General features: G+C 46.7%; 1 protein-coding gene across 1 annotated transcript in view; it reads left to right on the top strand.

The window, feature by feature from the left end:
• Nucleotides 1-18,368, top strand: part of rfwd3 (ring finger and WD repeat domain 3) — a 46,384-nt gene that overhangs the window by 3,639 nt on the left and 24,377 nt on the right. Inside the window, exons 3-7 of the mRNA XM_083663283.1 lie at nucleotides 6,360-6,565; nucleotides 7,590-7,819; nucleotides 8,728-8,783; nucleotides 13,737-13,925; nucleotides 15,179-15,270. Of these exons, the coding sequence (XP_083519409.1) occupies nucleotides 6,360-6,565; nucleotides 7,590-7,819; nucleotides 8,728-8,783; nucleotides 13,737-13,925; nucleotides 15,179-15,270 (773 nt within the window). The remainder of the gene's footprint in view (nucleotides 1-6,359; nucleotides 6,566-7,589; nucleotides 7,820-8,727; nucleotides 8,784-13,736; nucleotides 13,926-15,178; nucleotides 15,271-18,368) is intronic.

Genomic DNA, 18,368 nt, shown 5'->3' on the forward strand with positions numbered 1-18,368 from the left:
GTTCTTTACCGTCCAACATGTGCTAGTTCTTTACCGTCCAACACGTGCCAGTTCTTTACCGTCCAACACGTGCCAGTTCTTTACTGTCCAACATGTGCCAGTTCTTTACTGTCCAACATGTGCCAGTTCTTTACCGTCCAACATGTGCCAGTTCTTTACTGTCCAACATGTGCCAGTTCTTTACTGTCCAACATGTGTCAGTTCTTTACTGTCCAACACGTGCCAGTTCTTTACTGTCCAACATGTGCCAGTTCTTTACTGTCCAACATGTGCTAGTTCTTTACCGTCCAACACGTGTCAGTTCTTTACTGTCCAACATGTGCCAGTTCTTTACCGTCCAACACGTGCCAGTTCTTTACTGTCCAACACGTGCCAGTTCTTTACTGTCCAACACGTGCCAGTTCTTTACTGTCCAACACGTGCCAGTTCTTTACTGTCCAACACGTGCCAGTTCTTTACTGTCCAACACGTGCCAGTTCTTTACTGTCCAACACGTGCCAGTTCTTTACCGTCCAACACGTGCCAGTTCTTTACCGTCCAACACGTGCCAGTTCTTTACCGTCCAACACGTGCCAGTTCTTTACCGTCCAACACGTGCCAGTTCTTTACTGTCCAACATGTGCCAGTTCTTTACCGTCCAACACGTGCCAGTTCTTTACCGTCCAACACGTGCCAGTTCTTTACTGTCCAACATGTGCCAGTTCTTTACTGTCCAACATGTGCCAGTTCTTTACTGTCCAACACGTGCCAGTTCTTTACTGTCCAACACGTGCCAGTTCTTTACTGTCCAACATGTGCCAGTTCTTTACTGTCCAACATGTGCCAGTTCTTTACCGTCCAACACGTGCCAGTTCTTTACTGTCCAACATGTGCCAGTTCTTTACCGTCCAACACGTGCCAGTTCTTTACCGTCCAACATGTGCCAGTTCTTTACCGTCCAACATGTGCCAGTTCTTTACCGTCCAACACGTGCCAGTTCTTTACCGTCCAACACGTGCCAGTTCTTTACTGTCCAACATGTGCCAGTTCTTTACTGTCCAACATGTGCCAGTTCTTTACCGTCCAACATGTGCCAGTTCTTTACCGTCCAACATGTGCCAGTTCTTTACCGTCCAACATGTGCCAGTTCTTTACTGTCCAACATGTGCCAGTTCTTTACTGCCCAACACGTGCCAGTTCTTTACCGTCCAACACGTGCCAGTTCTTTACTGTCCAACACGTGCCAGTTCTTTACTGTCCAACACGTGCCAGTTCTTTACCGTCCAACACGTGCCAGTTCTTTACTGTCCAACATGTGCCAGTTCTTTACCGCCCAACACGTGCCAGTTCTTTACCGTCCAACACGTGCCAGTTCTTTACCGTCCAACACGTGCCAGTTCTTTACCGTCCAACACGTGCCAGTTCTTTACCGTCCAACATGTGCTAGTTCTTTACCGTCCAACACGTGCCAGTTCTTTACCGTCCAACACGTGCCAGTTCTTTACCGCCCAACACGTGCCAGTTCTTTACCGTCCAACACGTGCCAGTTCTTTACTGTCCAACACGTGCCAGTTCTTTACCGCCCAACACGTGCCAGTTCTTTACCGTCCAACACGTGCCAGTTCTTTACCGTCCAACACGTGCCAGTTCTTTACCGTCCAACACGTGCCAGTTCTTTACCGTCCAACACGTGCCAGTTCTTTACCGCCCAACACGTGCCAGTTCTTTACCGTCCAACACGTGCCAGTTCTTTACCGTCCAACACGTGCCAGTTCTTTACCGTCCAACACGTGCCAGTTCTTTACCGCCCAACACGTGCCAGTTCTTTACCGTCCAACATGTGCTTGTTCTTTACCGTCCAACACGTGCCAGTTCTTTACTGCCCAACACGTGCCAGTTCTTTACCGCCCAACACGTGCCAGTTCTTTACCGTCCAACACGTGCCAGTTCTTTACCGCCCAACACGTGCCAGTTCTTTACCGTCCAACACGTGCCAGTTCTTTACCGTCCAACACGTGCCAGTTCTTTACCGTCCAACACGTGCCAGTTCTTTACCGTCCAACACGTGCCAGTTCTTTACCGCCCAACACGTGCCAGTTCTTTACCGTCCAACACGTGCCAGTTCTTTACCGTCCAACACGTGCCAGTTCTTTACCGTCCAACACGTGCCAGTTCTTTACCGTCCAACACGTGCCAGTTCTTTACCGTCCAACACGTGCCAGTTCTTTACCGTCCAACATGTGCTAGTTCTTTACCGTCCAACACGTGCCAGTTCTTTACCGTCCAACACGTGCCAGTTCTTTACTGTCCAACACGTGCCAGTTCTTTACCGTCCAACACGTGCCAGTTCTTTACCGCCCAACACGTGCCAGTTCTTTACTGTCCAACACGTGCTAGTTCTTTACCGTCCAACATGTGCCAGTTCTTTACCGTCCAACACGTGCCAGTTCTTTACCGTCCAACACGTGCCAGTTCTTTACCGTCCAACACGTGCCAGTTCTTTACCGTCCAACACGTGCCAGTTCTTTACTGTCCAACACGTGCCAGTTCTTTACCGTCCAACATGTGCTAGTTCTTTACCGTCCAACACGTGCCAGTTCTTTACCGCCCAACACGTGCCAGTTCTTTACCGCCCAACACGTGCCAGTTCTTTACCGTCCAACACGTGCCAGTTCTTTACCGTCCAACACGTGCCAGTTCTTTACTGTCCAACATGTGCTAGTTCTTTACCGTCCAACACGTGCCAGTTCTTTACCGTCCAACACGTGCCAGTTCTTTACCGTCCAACACGTGCCAGTTCTTTACCGTCCAACATGTGCTAGTTCTTTACCGTCCAACACGTGCCAGTTCTTTACCGTCCAACATGTGCTAGTTCTTTACCGTCCAACACGTGCCAGTTCTTTACCGTCCAACACGTGCCAGTTCTTTACTGTCCAACATGTGCCAGTTCTTTACCGTCCAACACGTGCCAGTTCTTTACTGTCCAACATGTGCCAGTTCTTTACCGCCCAACACGTGCCAGTTCTTTACCGTCCAACACGTGCCAGTTCTTTACCGTCCAACACGTGCCAGTTCTTTACCGTCCAACACGTGCCAGTTCTTTACCGTCCAACATGTGCTAGTTCTTTACCGTCCAACACGTGCCAGTTCTTTACCGTCCAACACGTGCCAGTTCTTTACCGCCCAACACGTGCCAGTTCTTTACCGTCCAACACGTGCCAGTTCTTTACCGTCCAACACGTGCCAGTTCTTTACTGTCCAACACGTGCCAGTTCTTTACCGCCCAACACGTGCCAGTTCTTTACCGTCCAACACGTGCCAGTTCTTTACCGTCCAACACGTGCCAGTTCTTTACCGTCCAACACGTGCCAGTTCTTTACCGTCCAACACGTGCTAGTTCTTTACCGCCCAACACGTGCCAGTTCTTTACCGTCCAACACGTGCCAGTTCTTTACCGTCCAACACGTGCCAGTTCTTTACCGTCCAACACGTGCCAGTTCTTTACCGCCCAACACGTGCCAGTTCTTTACCGTCCAACATGTGCTTGTTCTTTACCGTCCAACACGTGCCAGTTCTTTACTGCCCAACACGTGCCAGTTCTTTACCGCCCAACACGTGCCAGTTCTTTACCGTCCAACACGTGCCAGTTCTTTACCGCCCAACACGTGCCAGTTCTTTACCGTCCAACACGTGCCAGTTCTTTACCGTCCAACACGTGCCAGTTCTTTACCGTCCAACACGTGCCAGTTCTTTACCGTCCAACACGTGCCAGTTCTTTACCGCCCAACACGTGCCAGTTCTTTACCGTCCAACACGTGCCAGTTCTTTACCGTCCAACACGTGCCAGTTCTTTACCGTCCAACACGTGCCAGTTCTTTACCGTCCAACACGTGCCAGTTCTTTACCGTCCAACACGTGCCAGTTCTTTACCGTCCAACATGTGCTAGTTCTTTACCGTCCAACACGTGCCAGTTCTTTACCGTCCAACACGTGCCAGTTCTTTACCGTCCAACACGTGCCAGTTCTTTACCGTCCAACACGTGCCAGTTCTTTACCGCCCAACACGTGCCAGTTCTTTACTGTCCAACACGTGCTAGTTCTTTACCGTCCAACATGTGCCAGTTCTTTACCGTCCAACACGTGCCAGTTCTTTACCGTCCAACACGTGCCAGTTCTTTACCGTCCAACATGTGCCAGTTCTTTACCGTCCAACACGTGCCAGTTCTTTACCGTCCAACACGTGCCAGTTCTTTACCGTCCAACACGTGCCAGTTCTTTACCGTCCAACACGTGCCAGTTCTTTACCGTCCAACACGTGCCAGTTCTTTACCGTCCAACACGTGCCAGTTCTTTACTGTCCAACACGTGCCAGTTCTTTACCGTCCAACATGTGCTAGTTCTTTACCGTCCAACACGTGCCAGTTCTTTACCGCCCAACACGTGCCAGTTCTTTACCGCCCAACACGTGCCAGTTCTTTACCGTCCAACACGTGCCAGTTCTTTACCGTCCAACACGTGCCAGTTCTTTACTGTCCAACATGTGCTAGTTCTTTACCGTCCAACACGTGCCAGTTCTTTACCGTCCAACACGTGCCAGTTCTTTACCGTCCAACACGTGCCAGTTCTTTACCGTCCAACACGTGCCAGTTCTTTACCGCCCAACACGTGCCAGTTCTTTACCGTCCAACACGTGCCAGTTCTTTACCGTCCAACACGTGCCAGTTCTTTACCGTCCAACACGTGCCAGTTATTTACCGTCCAACACGTGCCAGTTCTTTACCGTCAACACGTGCCAGTTCTTTACCGTCCAACACGTGCCAGTTCTTTACCGTCCAACACGTGCCAGTTCTTTACCGTCCAACACGTGCCAGTTCTTTACTGTCCAACACGTGCCAGTTCTTTACCGTCCAACACGTGCCAGTTCTTTACCGCCCAACACGTGCCAGTTCTTTACTGTCCAACACGTGCTAGTTCTTTACCGTCCAACATGTGCCAGTTCTTTACCGTCCAACACGTGCCAGTTCTTTACCGTCCAACACGTGCCAGTTCTTTACCGTCCAACACGTGCCAGTTCTTTACCGTCCAACACGTGCCAGTTCTTTACCGTCCAACACGTGCCAGTTCTTTACCGCCCAACACGTGCCAGTTCTTTACCGTCCAACACGTGCCAGTTCTTTACCGTCCAACACGTGCCAGTTCTTTACCGTCCAACACGTGCCAGTTCTTTACCGTCCAACACGTGCCAGTTCTTTACCGTCCAACACGTGCCAGTTCTTTACCGTCCAACACGTGCCAGTTCTTTACCGTCCAACACGTGCCAGTTCTTTACCGTCCAACACGTGCCAGTTCTTTACCGTCCAACACGTGCCAGTTCTTTACCGTCCAACACGTGCCAGTTCTTTACCGCCCAACACGTGCCAGTTCTTTACCGTCCAACATGTGTCAGTTCTTTACCGTCCAACACGTGCCAGTTCTTTACCGTCCAACACGTGCCAGTTCTTTACCGTCCAACACGTGCTGTTCTTTACCGTCCAACACGTGCCGGTTCTTTAGACAAAGACAGTAGGAGAGACACTTTTGACCATCGTGACCAAAAGTGCCCATATGATGGTCATGAAGTTGATTTCGACAGTTCTTCAGCCCTAAAACACGGAATGATGCTGCTTCTCATCTATACTTTTTTTGTATTTATTTTGTTTTCTTCTTTATTTGCATTTTTCTCTGTTTTGTTTTTATCTATGCAATGTCACTAAAGAAAGTAAAGAAAAAAGAAGCAGAGCCACTTTTACCGCAAAACACCAAAAGCCACCCCAACCAAGCATAATACTAATTTCATCCAGGGCCCTATGAACTCATCAGTTTGATTGTGAATGGTGAAGTCAGCTAGTCGCCAGCTGACGTCAGCCCCCCCCCCCTTCCCGCAGGGGCATACAAATAATACATACAAATAAACCTGGCGCTTTCCTCGCTCGGTTACATACAAGGGGGAGTCTCGCTGAGATCAATAGTTTTTTTCAGGAGCGCGATTGTTTGGATGGCAAGAGACGATGGGCATTTCTCATGCTTCTGCGTTGGAAAGCACCTTCAGCAGCTAGTTGTTTACTGACGTCTATGTCGTTACCACAGCAACCCATGCAGATAGGTTGGTGCTGTCTGGACACACAGATCCCACTTGAACACTTTGCCCAAATCAGATTTGTGGCAGTGCGGACACTCTCCCAAATCAGATTTGGGAAACCAATAAAAAAAATCGGGCTCAGATTTGCCTGCAGTCTGAACGTGGCGTAAGATACCGCGATAATACTGACACAACCGTGACGATCATTTTGGTCACTACAATCATGATGTGAAATGTTGATACGTTTCATCTCTACGGCCAGGCGCAGGACGCCCTGGTAACACCCGTCATCGTCGTGACCTCTGACAGCAGCACCGAGGTGGACGAAGACGCGGAGGAGGGCGAGGAGGAAGCGAGCCGCGCACCCCCGCGCCTCCCCACCGCCTGGGCCTTCAGCCAGTGGGCGGCGGGCAACCGCCCCTCTCGGCCATCAGCAACACAGGGAGCGATCCGCCGCAGGAGAGTCAGGTACCGCGGGGGGGGGGGGGGGCATTGAAATCTAGTTATAGTGATCACATCGAGATGGGTGAAATTGATAACCTGGCACTCATCTGACTCACTCGTCTGACAGACGTCATCAGTCTGACTACAGACAGCTGTCAGTGGTAATAAACTCAACTACAGACTGATGATCAGAGTGGCTGCTATCTAACACCTAGTTAACGCCTAGACCAGTGGTTCCCAACCTTTTTACACCAAGTACCACCTGAGAAAGTAGTTGGCTCTCCAAGTACCACCATATGACCGACGTTAAAATACAGTTTATTCAGCTATGCACAGTTCACGCAGGAGGCAAATTTATTCCAACCTGCAGCCTATGTGCAACCTGCAGCACCTGCACTTGTGCTGGGTTGACTGCTGTCTTCACCTCCTTGTGCTTCATCGTTGCTGCTCTCCTCTACTACAGCTCTTTTACGATTCCCTCCCGTTTTGATCCACTTTAGCATCCCTCCTCGTCTTTGTTCACCACTTGTGTAACCATGCGGGGCAGGCAGGTAATTGTGCATGCGCAACAGGTATAGTGTCCGTCAGAAACAAATATTTGTTTCTAAATCTCAAGACAACAAAATAAACCTCAATTTCAATGATCACAAGTTTATTTTCATTCGTAGTATTATTTTGATAGATAAACATGTTTTACAATTGATTTTAAAGTTGGGTTTATTTCATAATTTAAACATTGGGATTCCAGGGATCAAGTACCACCAGCAGGGGGGGGCGCAAGTACCACCTACCTTGAGAAACACTGCCAAAAATATTAATAATTATTATTATTATTTCACTTTAACATGTTTGAAAACTACTACTAATGACCACCATGGATTTAGCACAAAAACGTTTTTTTTTTTTTTTTTTTTTTGATTTTCACAGAGCCTTCCAAGTACCACCAGCAGGGGGCGCAAGTACCACCTACGGTACGCGTACCGTAGGTTGGGAACCACTGGCCTAGACTAACCAGAAGCTGTGTGTGTGTGTGTGTGTGTGTGTGCAGGCAGGGCCTCAGGGTGCACTACCCCAGCCAGACGGCCGCTCACTCCAGAGGCTTCCTGGACTTCCTGCTCCGCGCTCCGGCCGCCGGCCAGGGCGAGCCCGGGTCCGGCAGCACCACGGAGGTCAGCGAGTCCGACGAGGGGGAGGTGGGTGAAGCACAGCTCAACGCCCCCCCTGCGCCCCCCAGCGTCAACCCCCCGGGCCAGAACACAGAGCCCCAGCAACCCAGCAGTGAGTCTGAGCTTTCACTTGATGCCAGTGTTTCGATAATGTTTCGATTGGTGTGATGTGGAATCTGATCAAACAAGGACAGACAGCCATGGCACACTGCACAAATGTCTGTGTTTGTTGTAGCATGTTTGATTGGTGTGCCATGGGCCCATTGATACCTGATGCAGCATTTGCGTGTATATCCCTCATTTGTGTGTGTATCCCTTTAAGACAGCGAACCGCGTCACACGGTTCACGGTCTTAAAGGGATACACACACAAATGCTGCATCAGGTATCAATGGGTTAAGCTCAATGGGTTAGCGTTCACTCTCTCCTGTTATCTCCCCATCTACATTATATTGTTATTATTTCTTCTTCTTCAGATTTTTCCCCATTTTCTCCCCAATTATGCTTGGCCAATTTATCCCCATGCTGCCCCGGTCGTTGCTCCACCCTCTGCCGATCTGGGGAGAGTCGTAGACTAGCACCCCGCTTCCTTTGACACGTGCACAGTTGCTAGCCGCTTCTTTTCACCTGACAGGAGGAGCTTCACCGGTAGGACGTAGCACATGGGAGGATCACGCTATTCCCACCAGTTCCCTTCCACCCCGACCGACCAGAGGAGGCGCTAGTGCAGCGACCAACCCCCCCCCCCCCCCCCAATTCATTTATTTTTTCTTTTCTTTTTTGTACGATTTTCTTTCTAAGTTGGCTCTTTTTAAGATACATTAATTATTATTTGGTTAGTAATGAATCATCTCGTAGTTACCTCGTTCATATTACTCCATTATTCCAAAACAACTGAACCAGTCAAAAGTATTGTAAACTGTTGGTTCAACGGCAGTTAGCGCTCAGTTCTAGCAGGCAAGCTAGGTTCATCCAGGCTTATACAGTGTGTGTGTGTCTGTGTGTGTGTGTGTGTGCTCAGACTCCAGTTCGGCTGCAGCAACTGAGAGGACGAAGGCGACCGCTCCGGTGCTCCAGGTAACAGACATTTCAAAATCTTGTTTTCCAGGTCTGGAAAAGTCATGGAATTAGTCAAATCCTTGAACGTTTTGGAAAAGTTGTGGAATTCTGTTGTGTGCAATGACATTTTAGTGCTTCTTGTATTTTATATTAATATTTGTTTTGTAAATTTTCTTAACCAATTGCTTCCATGGAATGTGATCCAGTGACTCCAAATCACTAGCAGAGATTATTGCTACTCTGGAAAAATAGGACACACCTCTTTACATTGGATTTTAGTGCTTCTTGTTAGGGCTGTGAGATCGTCTCTATTCTCATATCGTCTAATCGTGGTCATTAGAGATTGGCGATAGACGATCAAATCACCATAATCTATTAAATGGCCGTCATTTAAATTCTTCTTCTTATTTTTGATAAAGAGACTAATTCCTATTTAATGGCATTAATAATTTGGAGGGGAAAAAAAACAATTGATCATAATATATTATTGAATGCAGCCTGTAGAAGAACAAACATAGATTATGCATTTATAAGAGAAAGAGACCGACCATGCGTTCTGAAGCTGCCTCGCTCTTGCTGAAACTCTAGCCGTTTTCCCACATGCGCTTTGTACCGCTAAATGACCGGAACGTGGTCTAATGCCTGCATGTGTGAAAGTTGTTTTCCGGTATAAGCGCGACCCCGTCATCGCGGACATTTCACCAGTTTCGAGCCAGTCAGAAGAGCGGTATGCGCGATAGCGGACTCAAGTGTAGAACGGGTCCAGTCATTTCCCGCGACACTCTCATGGGCGAGGTGTACACACGTTGCTTAATGTTCCAGCGGGCATAATCTAATCATTCGCGCACATTAAAGCAAACTGGCGAAATGATCTTGTGATAATAAGAGCAGTATGTCAGCTTCATGTGAGGGCGTGCTGATTTTCCCCTCTCTCCTCTCTCCTGCCTGCTCGCTCTCTGTGGCCACAGTCCTCCTCCTCCTTCAGTCACAGCCTGACAGGGACACAGACGAAGCAAATGCACGAAGCGAAATGTGGAAGTATTTTGCTTACGTTGCCGACAGCGAAGGCAAGCCCGGACACATCAAACGAAGCCAGTCTGTAAAAAGTGCTTCAACGCGACGCAGGTGAACGGATAAACAAGCAAACTTATTTCACCATTCGGAGTTTTGCCGACACGTCACTCCCCACCCGCTCTGCAGTGCCGCCCCCCCCCCCACATACAGGCAATTTCGCTGCTAGATTCCCACATGCGAGAGGAGAGGTGTGAAGGGAAATGTCCGATATTGACTTACAGGTAATTTTCCGGTACGCATGTGGGAAAACGGCTTCTGTTGCACTCTTCATAGAAAGTAACAACACGGAGGCTGGAGTCAAGTTTGAACGAGATCGCCATGAGATTTATTCACAGGTGTGTGGCAATATGACGGCTGCAGAGAGAACCAGAGGCACTGTCAAGAGCACGGCAAATAACACAACCACTTCTGTTTCTAGCCTTAATATAAAAGCACGCAGTGCAAAATATTAGAGATGCACCAATTGCCATTTTCTTGGCCGGTTCCGATTTCCGATCTTTGAATAGTCTGACTTGCAGATACCGATTTTGGCCGATTCCGATTTTCTTTCTAAGAACAATAATTGACGGGTTATTTTTTGATGTTATTATTATTATTTTTTTACTTTGCTTTAATAGAAAATTAAGATTCATGTCACATTTCGTATCATTTGCATGAGGTAGGACGATCTCACTCAAAAACATCTAAAAATAAAAGTGTTCCAGGTTACTGGACAGAGCTTTTCTTTTTTGTGTAAATACAATGAATATAAAACAACCAGTAGGCTATATCCCACCGCTATCATGCATTTACTTTTCCAAAAGAAAAAAGGTGCAACAGAACAGGGGCTCCAGATGGAAAGTAGCCTATGGCTAAATCTGTTACAAAGCATCTCTTCCCCTATGGTGTTTAATGTTTTTTATTATGTCCCTGCCAAATAAACTAATAAAATAAATAAACATCAAAATGTTATCAATGGACAAGGAGTTTATAGCCTATAGGTCTGGAGCCCAGACCTTCGAAGCCATGCCCACTCTACAGTTGTGGATTTGGCTGTTCTTGAGTAGATGTAGAAATGAGTTTGAGTTGACTCAGTTTGAATATCGTAGTTTACACACAGTCCGTTCTTTTTAATCCGCCATCCGAAAAAAAAATCATCTCGCACAGAAAACCTTGCACACTGGTCCGATGCGTTTTATTGTTATGTTCGTCGTTCTATTCGCAATACGAAACAAATAGTCCTCTCCTGTATCCACGTTACAACGTGACTGACAGATAGCAGCAGCAGCAGGCATCGGTGATGTGGACTGCAGCTGGTCGGGGAAGAGGGGCCGGTGAGGTGAAGCGAGCCGCTCAGACTGGACTGGACTCCAACGTACCCTGCCCCTCCGCGGCTTATTTTCGACTTGCATGTGTGACAAACTGTAAAATTTCCACAATGAGGAGGACATGCTGGCGTGTGTTTCCTTTTGGCTGCTTGGGGTGCGCGCACGTCACGTGAACGCGTGCATCGTGCAGCTGCAGGTAATTAACCAAACAAAAAAAGGGGAAAGCCGACCGGCGCACAGAATCGGCTATGTGGACTGACCGGCACCGGTCACGCGCCGATCGATCGGCGCATCCCTACAAAGTATACTTAAATCACTCATAGCCTTTACTATGAGGAACCTCCATAAAATAGCTTACACATCAAAAATACTGCTTGTGATGACATATGGAGTGAAACTAGTGTAAAGCATTACTCAAAATTTATATTAAGGTTAAGGTTACATTTAATTTTGAACGCCCGCTGCGGAAGACACACTTTTAACATTCTAGCTGACTTGACGGTGCTCGTTGAGGATTGAGGAAACTGGAGAGCAGAGGAGTGCTGTACCGCTGATTAACGGAGCTCTGCCAGAAACATCTCTAAAGGCGCCTGATGGCACACGAGGAGCGTTCTGCACTTTTCTCACCGCGAGGTCGAGAGATCTGGTGAGCGGAGCGCAAATCTGCAGCACCAGAGGCGAGCAGCGTGCAGCGGCAGTATCTTCTTCTCCTCTGATTGGTTGAGCAGCGTGCAGCGGCAGTATCTTCTTCTCCTCTGATTGGTTGAGCAGCGTGCAGCGGCAGTATCTTCTTCTCCTCTGATTGGTTGCGCTCATGAAAGGTCAGCGATACGTCAATCAGCGTTGAGACATTTTGGACTCTGGGCGCGGAGCAAAAGTGGCAAAATGGAGCTGTGTGCATCGCCAAGGGCAGTGCTGCTGCCTAGTTGAGCAGTGCCGCTCTCCCCCTAGAGGAAAACAACGGGACAGCAGTGCTGCTCTCCCCCTAGAGGAAAACAACGGGACAGCGGGCGCAGAGCTGTTTTACCATGGATCATGTGTCGGGGGCTTAAGTAGGGCACAGCTTCTAGAGATTTTGATAACGTCTTATGATAGTAAATTAGTTCACCTTAAATATCGCTGTGGTGGGCGTCCGGGTAGTGTAGCGGTAAAGTCCCTGCCTACCAACGCGAGGGGCACAGGTTTGCATCCTCGTGTTACCTCCTGCTTGGTCAGGCACAATTGGCTCGTGTCTGTGGGAGGGAAGCCGGTTTGAGGGTATTTGTCCTGGGCGCTGCACTAGCGCCTCCTCTGGCCGGTCGGCGCACCGGTTCAGAGGGAAGGGAACTGGTTGGAATAGCGTGATGATCCTCCCACGTGCTACGTCCTGCCGGTGAGGCTCCAGCTGTCAGGTGAAAAGAAGCGGCTGGCTACTGCTCATGTCTGGGAGGAAGCATGGTGCTAGTCTCGTCTCTCCCCAGATCGGCAGAGGGTGAAGCAGCGACCGTGGCAGCAGGGGGAATAATTGGCGAAGTACAATTGGGGAGAAAATGGATTAAAAAAATATCGCTGTGGTCAGCTCATCCCTTTTTGTATTTTGTATGATTTTTAATATGCCTCCGCTGGTGATAGCCAGGCTGGACGGCATTATGGTTTCGGGTTGTCCATCTGTCCATACGTTGGTTGTTAACGCAAACTGATTACATTTTGGTGGTCAAAGGTCAAGGTTCAAGGTCACTGACCTCACGAACGCCATTTCCAAGCTCGTTAACGCGATATCTGAGGAATGCCTTGACGGAATTTCTTCCAATTTGGCTCAAACGTCGACTTGGACTCGAGGAGGATTTGATTTTGGTGGTCAAACGTCAAGGTCACTATGACCTCACCAACGCCATTTTCAAGCTCGTTAACGCGATATCTCTAACGCCTTGACAGAGTTTCTTCGAATTTGCCTCAAAAGTCCACTTGGACTCGAGGATGAACTGATTAGCTTTTGGTGGTCAAAGTTCAAGGTCACTGTGACCTCATGGCCACTCGTTTCATGCTCGTTAACGTGATATCTCAGGAATGCCTTGACGGAATTTCAGCGAATTTTCCTCAAACGTCCACTTGGACTCAACGATGGTCGTCAAAGTTCAAGCTCACTGTGACCTCACGAACGCCATTTCTGACTCGTTAATGCGATATCTCAGGAACGCCTTTACTGAATTTCTTCGAATTTGGCTCAAACGTCCACGTGGACTCAAGGATGAACTGATTACATTTTGGTAATCAAAGGTCAAGGTCACTGTGACCTCACAAACGCCATTTTCAAGTTCGTTAACGCAATATCTCAGTAACGCATTGACGGAATTTCTTCACATTTGGCGCAAATGTCAAAGTCTGAACAGACACGGGTGTCGATTGTTCACTTGTTGGCGGAGGCATATATCCGCGGTGTGGTCATCCTAGTTTATTCATGGAAATATTCATGTTTTATTTTGGATAGCTTCCATGTGAGGTTATGCAGGGACTCTAAAGCAATCCAATATAAAGACTAAGGTGTGTCCTATGTGTCCAGTATAGTAATAATTTCTGGTATTGATTCAGCTCACCTCATATTTACCCACAGACGTCCGTCCCAGCCGCCGCGGCGTCGCAGGGTGAGGAGGGCGAGGGTTATACCTGCAGCATCTGCCTGGAGCCCTGGACCACGGCGGGCGAGCACCGCCTGGCCGCGCTGCGCTGTGGACACCTGTTCGGTCAGACCTGCATCCAACGCTGGCTGAGGGCACAGGGACATGCCGCCAAGTGTCCCCAGGTCAGAGGTCATCCACTGGGACGTCCCGCTGGGAACAGCTAGGGATGTTCCAAGCAAATAATTTCCCTGTTGATTATATATATTTATATATATATATATATATATATATATATATATATATATATATATATATATATGTATATGTATATGTATGTACAGATAATAAAAAATGAAAAATGCAAATCATTCCTTTTTTAAAAAATTCCAAGTAGAGGAAAGTGCCAGAATTGGGGGGCTTAGCTCCCCTTTAATAACTGTGACTTAAAGACGAGCTGAAATGAAACATCTCAGGGTCTGTGGATGACACATCAGACTGGAAACAAGCATTGCTTTGACTGGGACAGGTGGATGATTTGATTTGACCGTTCTGGGGACTGGAGTTGACGTTGGCCAATCCTGGCGCTTGTATGGCGTGTTCTGCCCCCAAATCCAGTGGGATTGAGCGTGTTCTGCCTCTGCGCGAGTGGCATCCGCAGAGAACCAGGCAACTGGCCTCCTCCGCGCGTACAAGTGCTCATGCCTGCCTTGAAATGTCCGAGGGGCCGGGGGTAAGAGTAACGATATTCCTGAAATGCGACTTAACGACTAACGAGCCAGTTACACGTCTGCATTTATTTTGCATGTTACATACTTATTGGCCAAATATATTAACATTTATGGGCTAGAAAAGTCTGCCCATGTAGGCACTAGGCAGCCATCTTGCCTGCTCTGAATTCTCTCCTCGCAATGAAGATTGATTGACAGCTGTTACGTCATGATATGATTGGTTGAAATGGGGTAGAAATTTGATAGTACTAAATGACGTCGGCATAATGAATGAAATCTTGAAAAATGAACTTTTGATGTAAAAAACGAAAGAAATTAGATTTTTGTGTTGTTGTTTTTTTGTGCATGCATACATTAAATTGGTGCACTGAATAACCAGGGATGTGATCTAAAATAGAAAAAACATAATTTTTAATTTCTGCTCGACTTTAATAAATCTGACTTTGAACCAATTGCGTAGAATGACTGGTATGTTGTGCGAGCGTGTGTTTAGAAAGGTGAAATATCTTGTAATGTGTGATCTCCTGTCTCAGCTCATAGTGTGAAAACCACCACGACACAAAGACTATACCGCCGGGTTAGTGTGTATGAGCCATTAGACGAGAGACCGCACATTGCTCAGTTTGATTGTTTAATTGATAAGCCTGATCAATTGACTTCTTAATTGAAATGATTGATGATGGGTCTCACTTCCTGTGGTTTTGCAGTGCAACAAGAAGGCGAAGCGCTCTGACTTGGTCCTGCTGTACGCGCCCAAGCTGCGGGCGCTGGACAACTCTGAGCAGGAGAGCATGAAGAAGTGAGTCTGCTGTTTACTAGGGGTGGGGGAAAAAATCGATTCACTTAAGTATCGCGATTTTTAATGTCAAGATTTTTTGAATCGATCTTTTATTCCAGAATCGATAATCGCAATTTTTTTTTTTTTTTTTTTTTTGGGTGCCCGCAGTCAGGCCACTCACTGAACAGCAGGCCAGGCGCCGCCTACTGGTTTACTAGTGGTTTTATTACTTTATTAGTTAGTCTGAAGTAATAATTACACTTCAGGGTTAAAGTGGGTGCATCTCATTTTAAAATTGGACTTGGCCCAAATTGGGCTTCAAACAGACAAATTTCACGCGCGTCGGCCCATATCAGCCTGGCCTGCTTGGTATCTAATGCCCGGCCTGAATTATGATCCCAGTCCGCCCCTATTTTTAACTATATCGCCCAGCCCTACTCATGATATAATATACAGTCTCTAGTGTATGATTCAACTTTTCCCATGTTCTAATCTAGTGTAAAAAAGCAAACAAACTGAAAAAAGAAAAGAAAAAAAGAAACAAAAATCGCAATAAATCGTAATATCGAATCGCAATAATCGTAGAATCGCAATACTTAAGAATCGCAATATATATCGAATCGGCACCCAAGTATCATGATAGTATCGAATCGGGAGATAAGTGAATCGCCACAGCCCTACTGTTTACTGTCATGTCAATAGTGTTCATTTTTGTTGGCTATTTTTTTTTTTTTAGTCTTAGTCCTGTGGCTTCAGGGCTCGACATTAACGGCTGCCCGGTTGCCCCGGGCAACCAAAAAAAAAATAGGGCAACCATTTCTTGGCCTTTGGTTGCCCCAGGGGCAACCACGATTTAACATGCAAAAAAGTATGTACAGCAGCAAACAGCAAAATATACACCAAATAAATACGTTTTAATACTTGTTGTGAGTGACATGTGACATTTTATTTAGAGATGCTCCGCAATCGATTTGGCCTCTATCGGCTTTGATCACGTTCTCAAAATAGCCGATCAAAGCAGGCCGATCAGATGCATTCCAGACAATTAACTATACATTCCAGACAATTAACTGTGCGCACCTAAAATGACTAAACTCCTCTCTGTCTCTGGAGAGACAGACTTCACTTTGAACGAAGCAGGTGTGTGTATGAGGGAGCCGGGAGGGAGGGAGAGACAGAGTGAAGGAGGGAGGGAGAGGGAGGGAGAGACAGAAGACTACGTAGCCGCTTTCACAGACTTCACTCTTTCTCCCTCCCTCCCGGCTCCCGACACACACACCTGCTCAGTCTCTCTCCCTCTCTCGTTGTGCCATGGATCTTGAAGTTGCAGTGTGCATGAGGGCTGAGGCCCAGCTCATTCTGAAATTCCCGAAATAAGAACTGTGTCCAAGAAGAGTCCGAGTTGTAAACTCCACGGACTGTGCAGCAGGCAGCTGCCTCAATGAGCGAGAGAGAGAGAGAGAGAGAGAGAGAGAGAGAGAGAGAGAGAGAGAGAGAGAGAGAGAGAGAGAGAGAGAGAGAGAGAGAGAGAGAGAGAGAGAGAGAGAGAGAGAGAGAGAGAGAGAGAGAGAGAGAGAGAGAGAGAGAGAGGATAATTACTAGTCAACACAGCTGGAGATGCTGTCCGGCTTCTACGACTCCCCAGGGTCCTAAAAGCATCCCTACATAGGTTGTGTCCTCTGTCTGAATGGTTGCTCCTTCAATTCAGATTAATATTGAAATGGTCTTTAAGAGAGAGTGTAATAATAAAATAATAATAATAATAATAATAATGCAACATTATAAAAAGAAGGCTTCAATCGACGCGGTGATCGGTTATATCGGTGATCGGCAGATACTGATTCCAGCTACTTCATTATCAATAACGCTTTTAATTAATAAATTAAGCACAATATGAACAATAACTGTTAAAAAAAATATATGAAAATTAAAGTTCACAAATATTAGTTAAACAAATCCTTTCAGTGCAAATGCATTATAAAAACAAAAAATAAGATTTGTTTAGAAAACGAAATTACACAAATTTATTATTATTATTATTATCATTATTACTACTACTACACCCGGTGCGCACACTGAATAGGCCTATTATACTATACTATAGACTATTATACTTACTTTTCTGTCACATCGTCATTATTAAGCCGGCTTATGACTGCATAGTATCTTAATTACTCAAAATATAAGGCGGCTAAAATTGGGCAACCATATTTTTATTCGGGCAACCAAAAGCTCTTGCCAGGTTGCCCCTCCGGCAACCACTTTTAAAAGTTAACGTCGAGCCCTGGGCTTGTTAGTTTTTATCATATTCAGTCACCCTCATCCTGTTTTTATTTAGCCAAGTTTTAGTCGACTAAAAGTCTGAATATTTTATTCTCATCTTAGTCAAAGAAAACCGCAACTATTCTATCTTTAGAATTTCCAAACTCATGAGAACTATTACGGTAATCTGTTATTATGGAAAGGTATTAAGGTTTGAACATCCAATACAGACACAGATTTAACTGTTCAACTTCTTCTCTACTTCCCAATTTGTCCCTAATCTCTCGAGACAGACTTTCGACTTTATCCAATCAAAATGGAGTGGACGTGACCGAGTGTGTAGTCAAACCTTTCAGAGTGTAGCAAGTTGCTACTTGCTACTAGCAACGGGCTAGCGATGTTGTTGTTTCGTAGCGACCGAGGGATTTGAGAGCGACACGCAGGGAGGGGGAAGGAAATCCATATATGGTCAGAGCCGGTCGGTTGGAGCCAATGGCAGAGCTTGCAGGGAGCTGAAAGGGATTTTCTTCCGCTGCCGACGAAGCCCCTTGAGTTCCGTTTATTCAGACATGAAACGAGCCTGCCCCCAGAGGTTAGAGAAAAAAAAGAAAACATTTTTTTACCGAGGGGTTCCCAGATTGGTCCCTCCCTAACATTTGAGTCTAATTACTATTTGTCGACGGAAATGTCAATAGATTTCCTCAGTTTTGTCATCACAACTTTTTTTATATGGTTAACGTCTAGTTTTCATCAGTGAAAATAGGTAGTTTTCGTCAACGAAATTAACACTGGTCAACATCAGTTTATTGTAGCACCTCAGGGCTCCAGACTCACTTTTTAAACTGGTTGCTCTGGTT

The sequence above is a fragment of the Poromitra crassiceps genome, assembly GCF_964638095.1.
Source record: "Poromitra crassiceps genome assembly, chromosome: 30".
In the NCBI taxonomy this organism is placed as follows: domain Eukaryota; kingdom Metazoa; phylum Chordata; class Actinopteri; order Beryciformes; family Melamphaidae; genus Poromitra; species Poromitra crassiceps.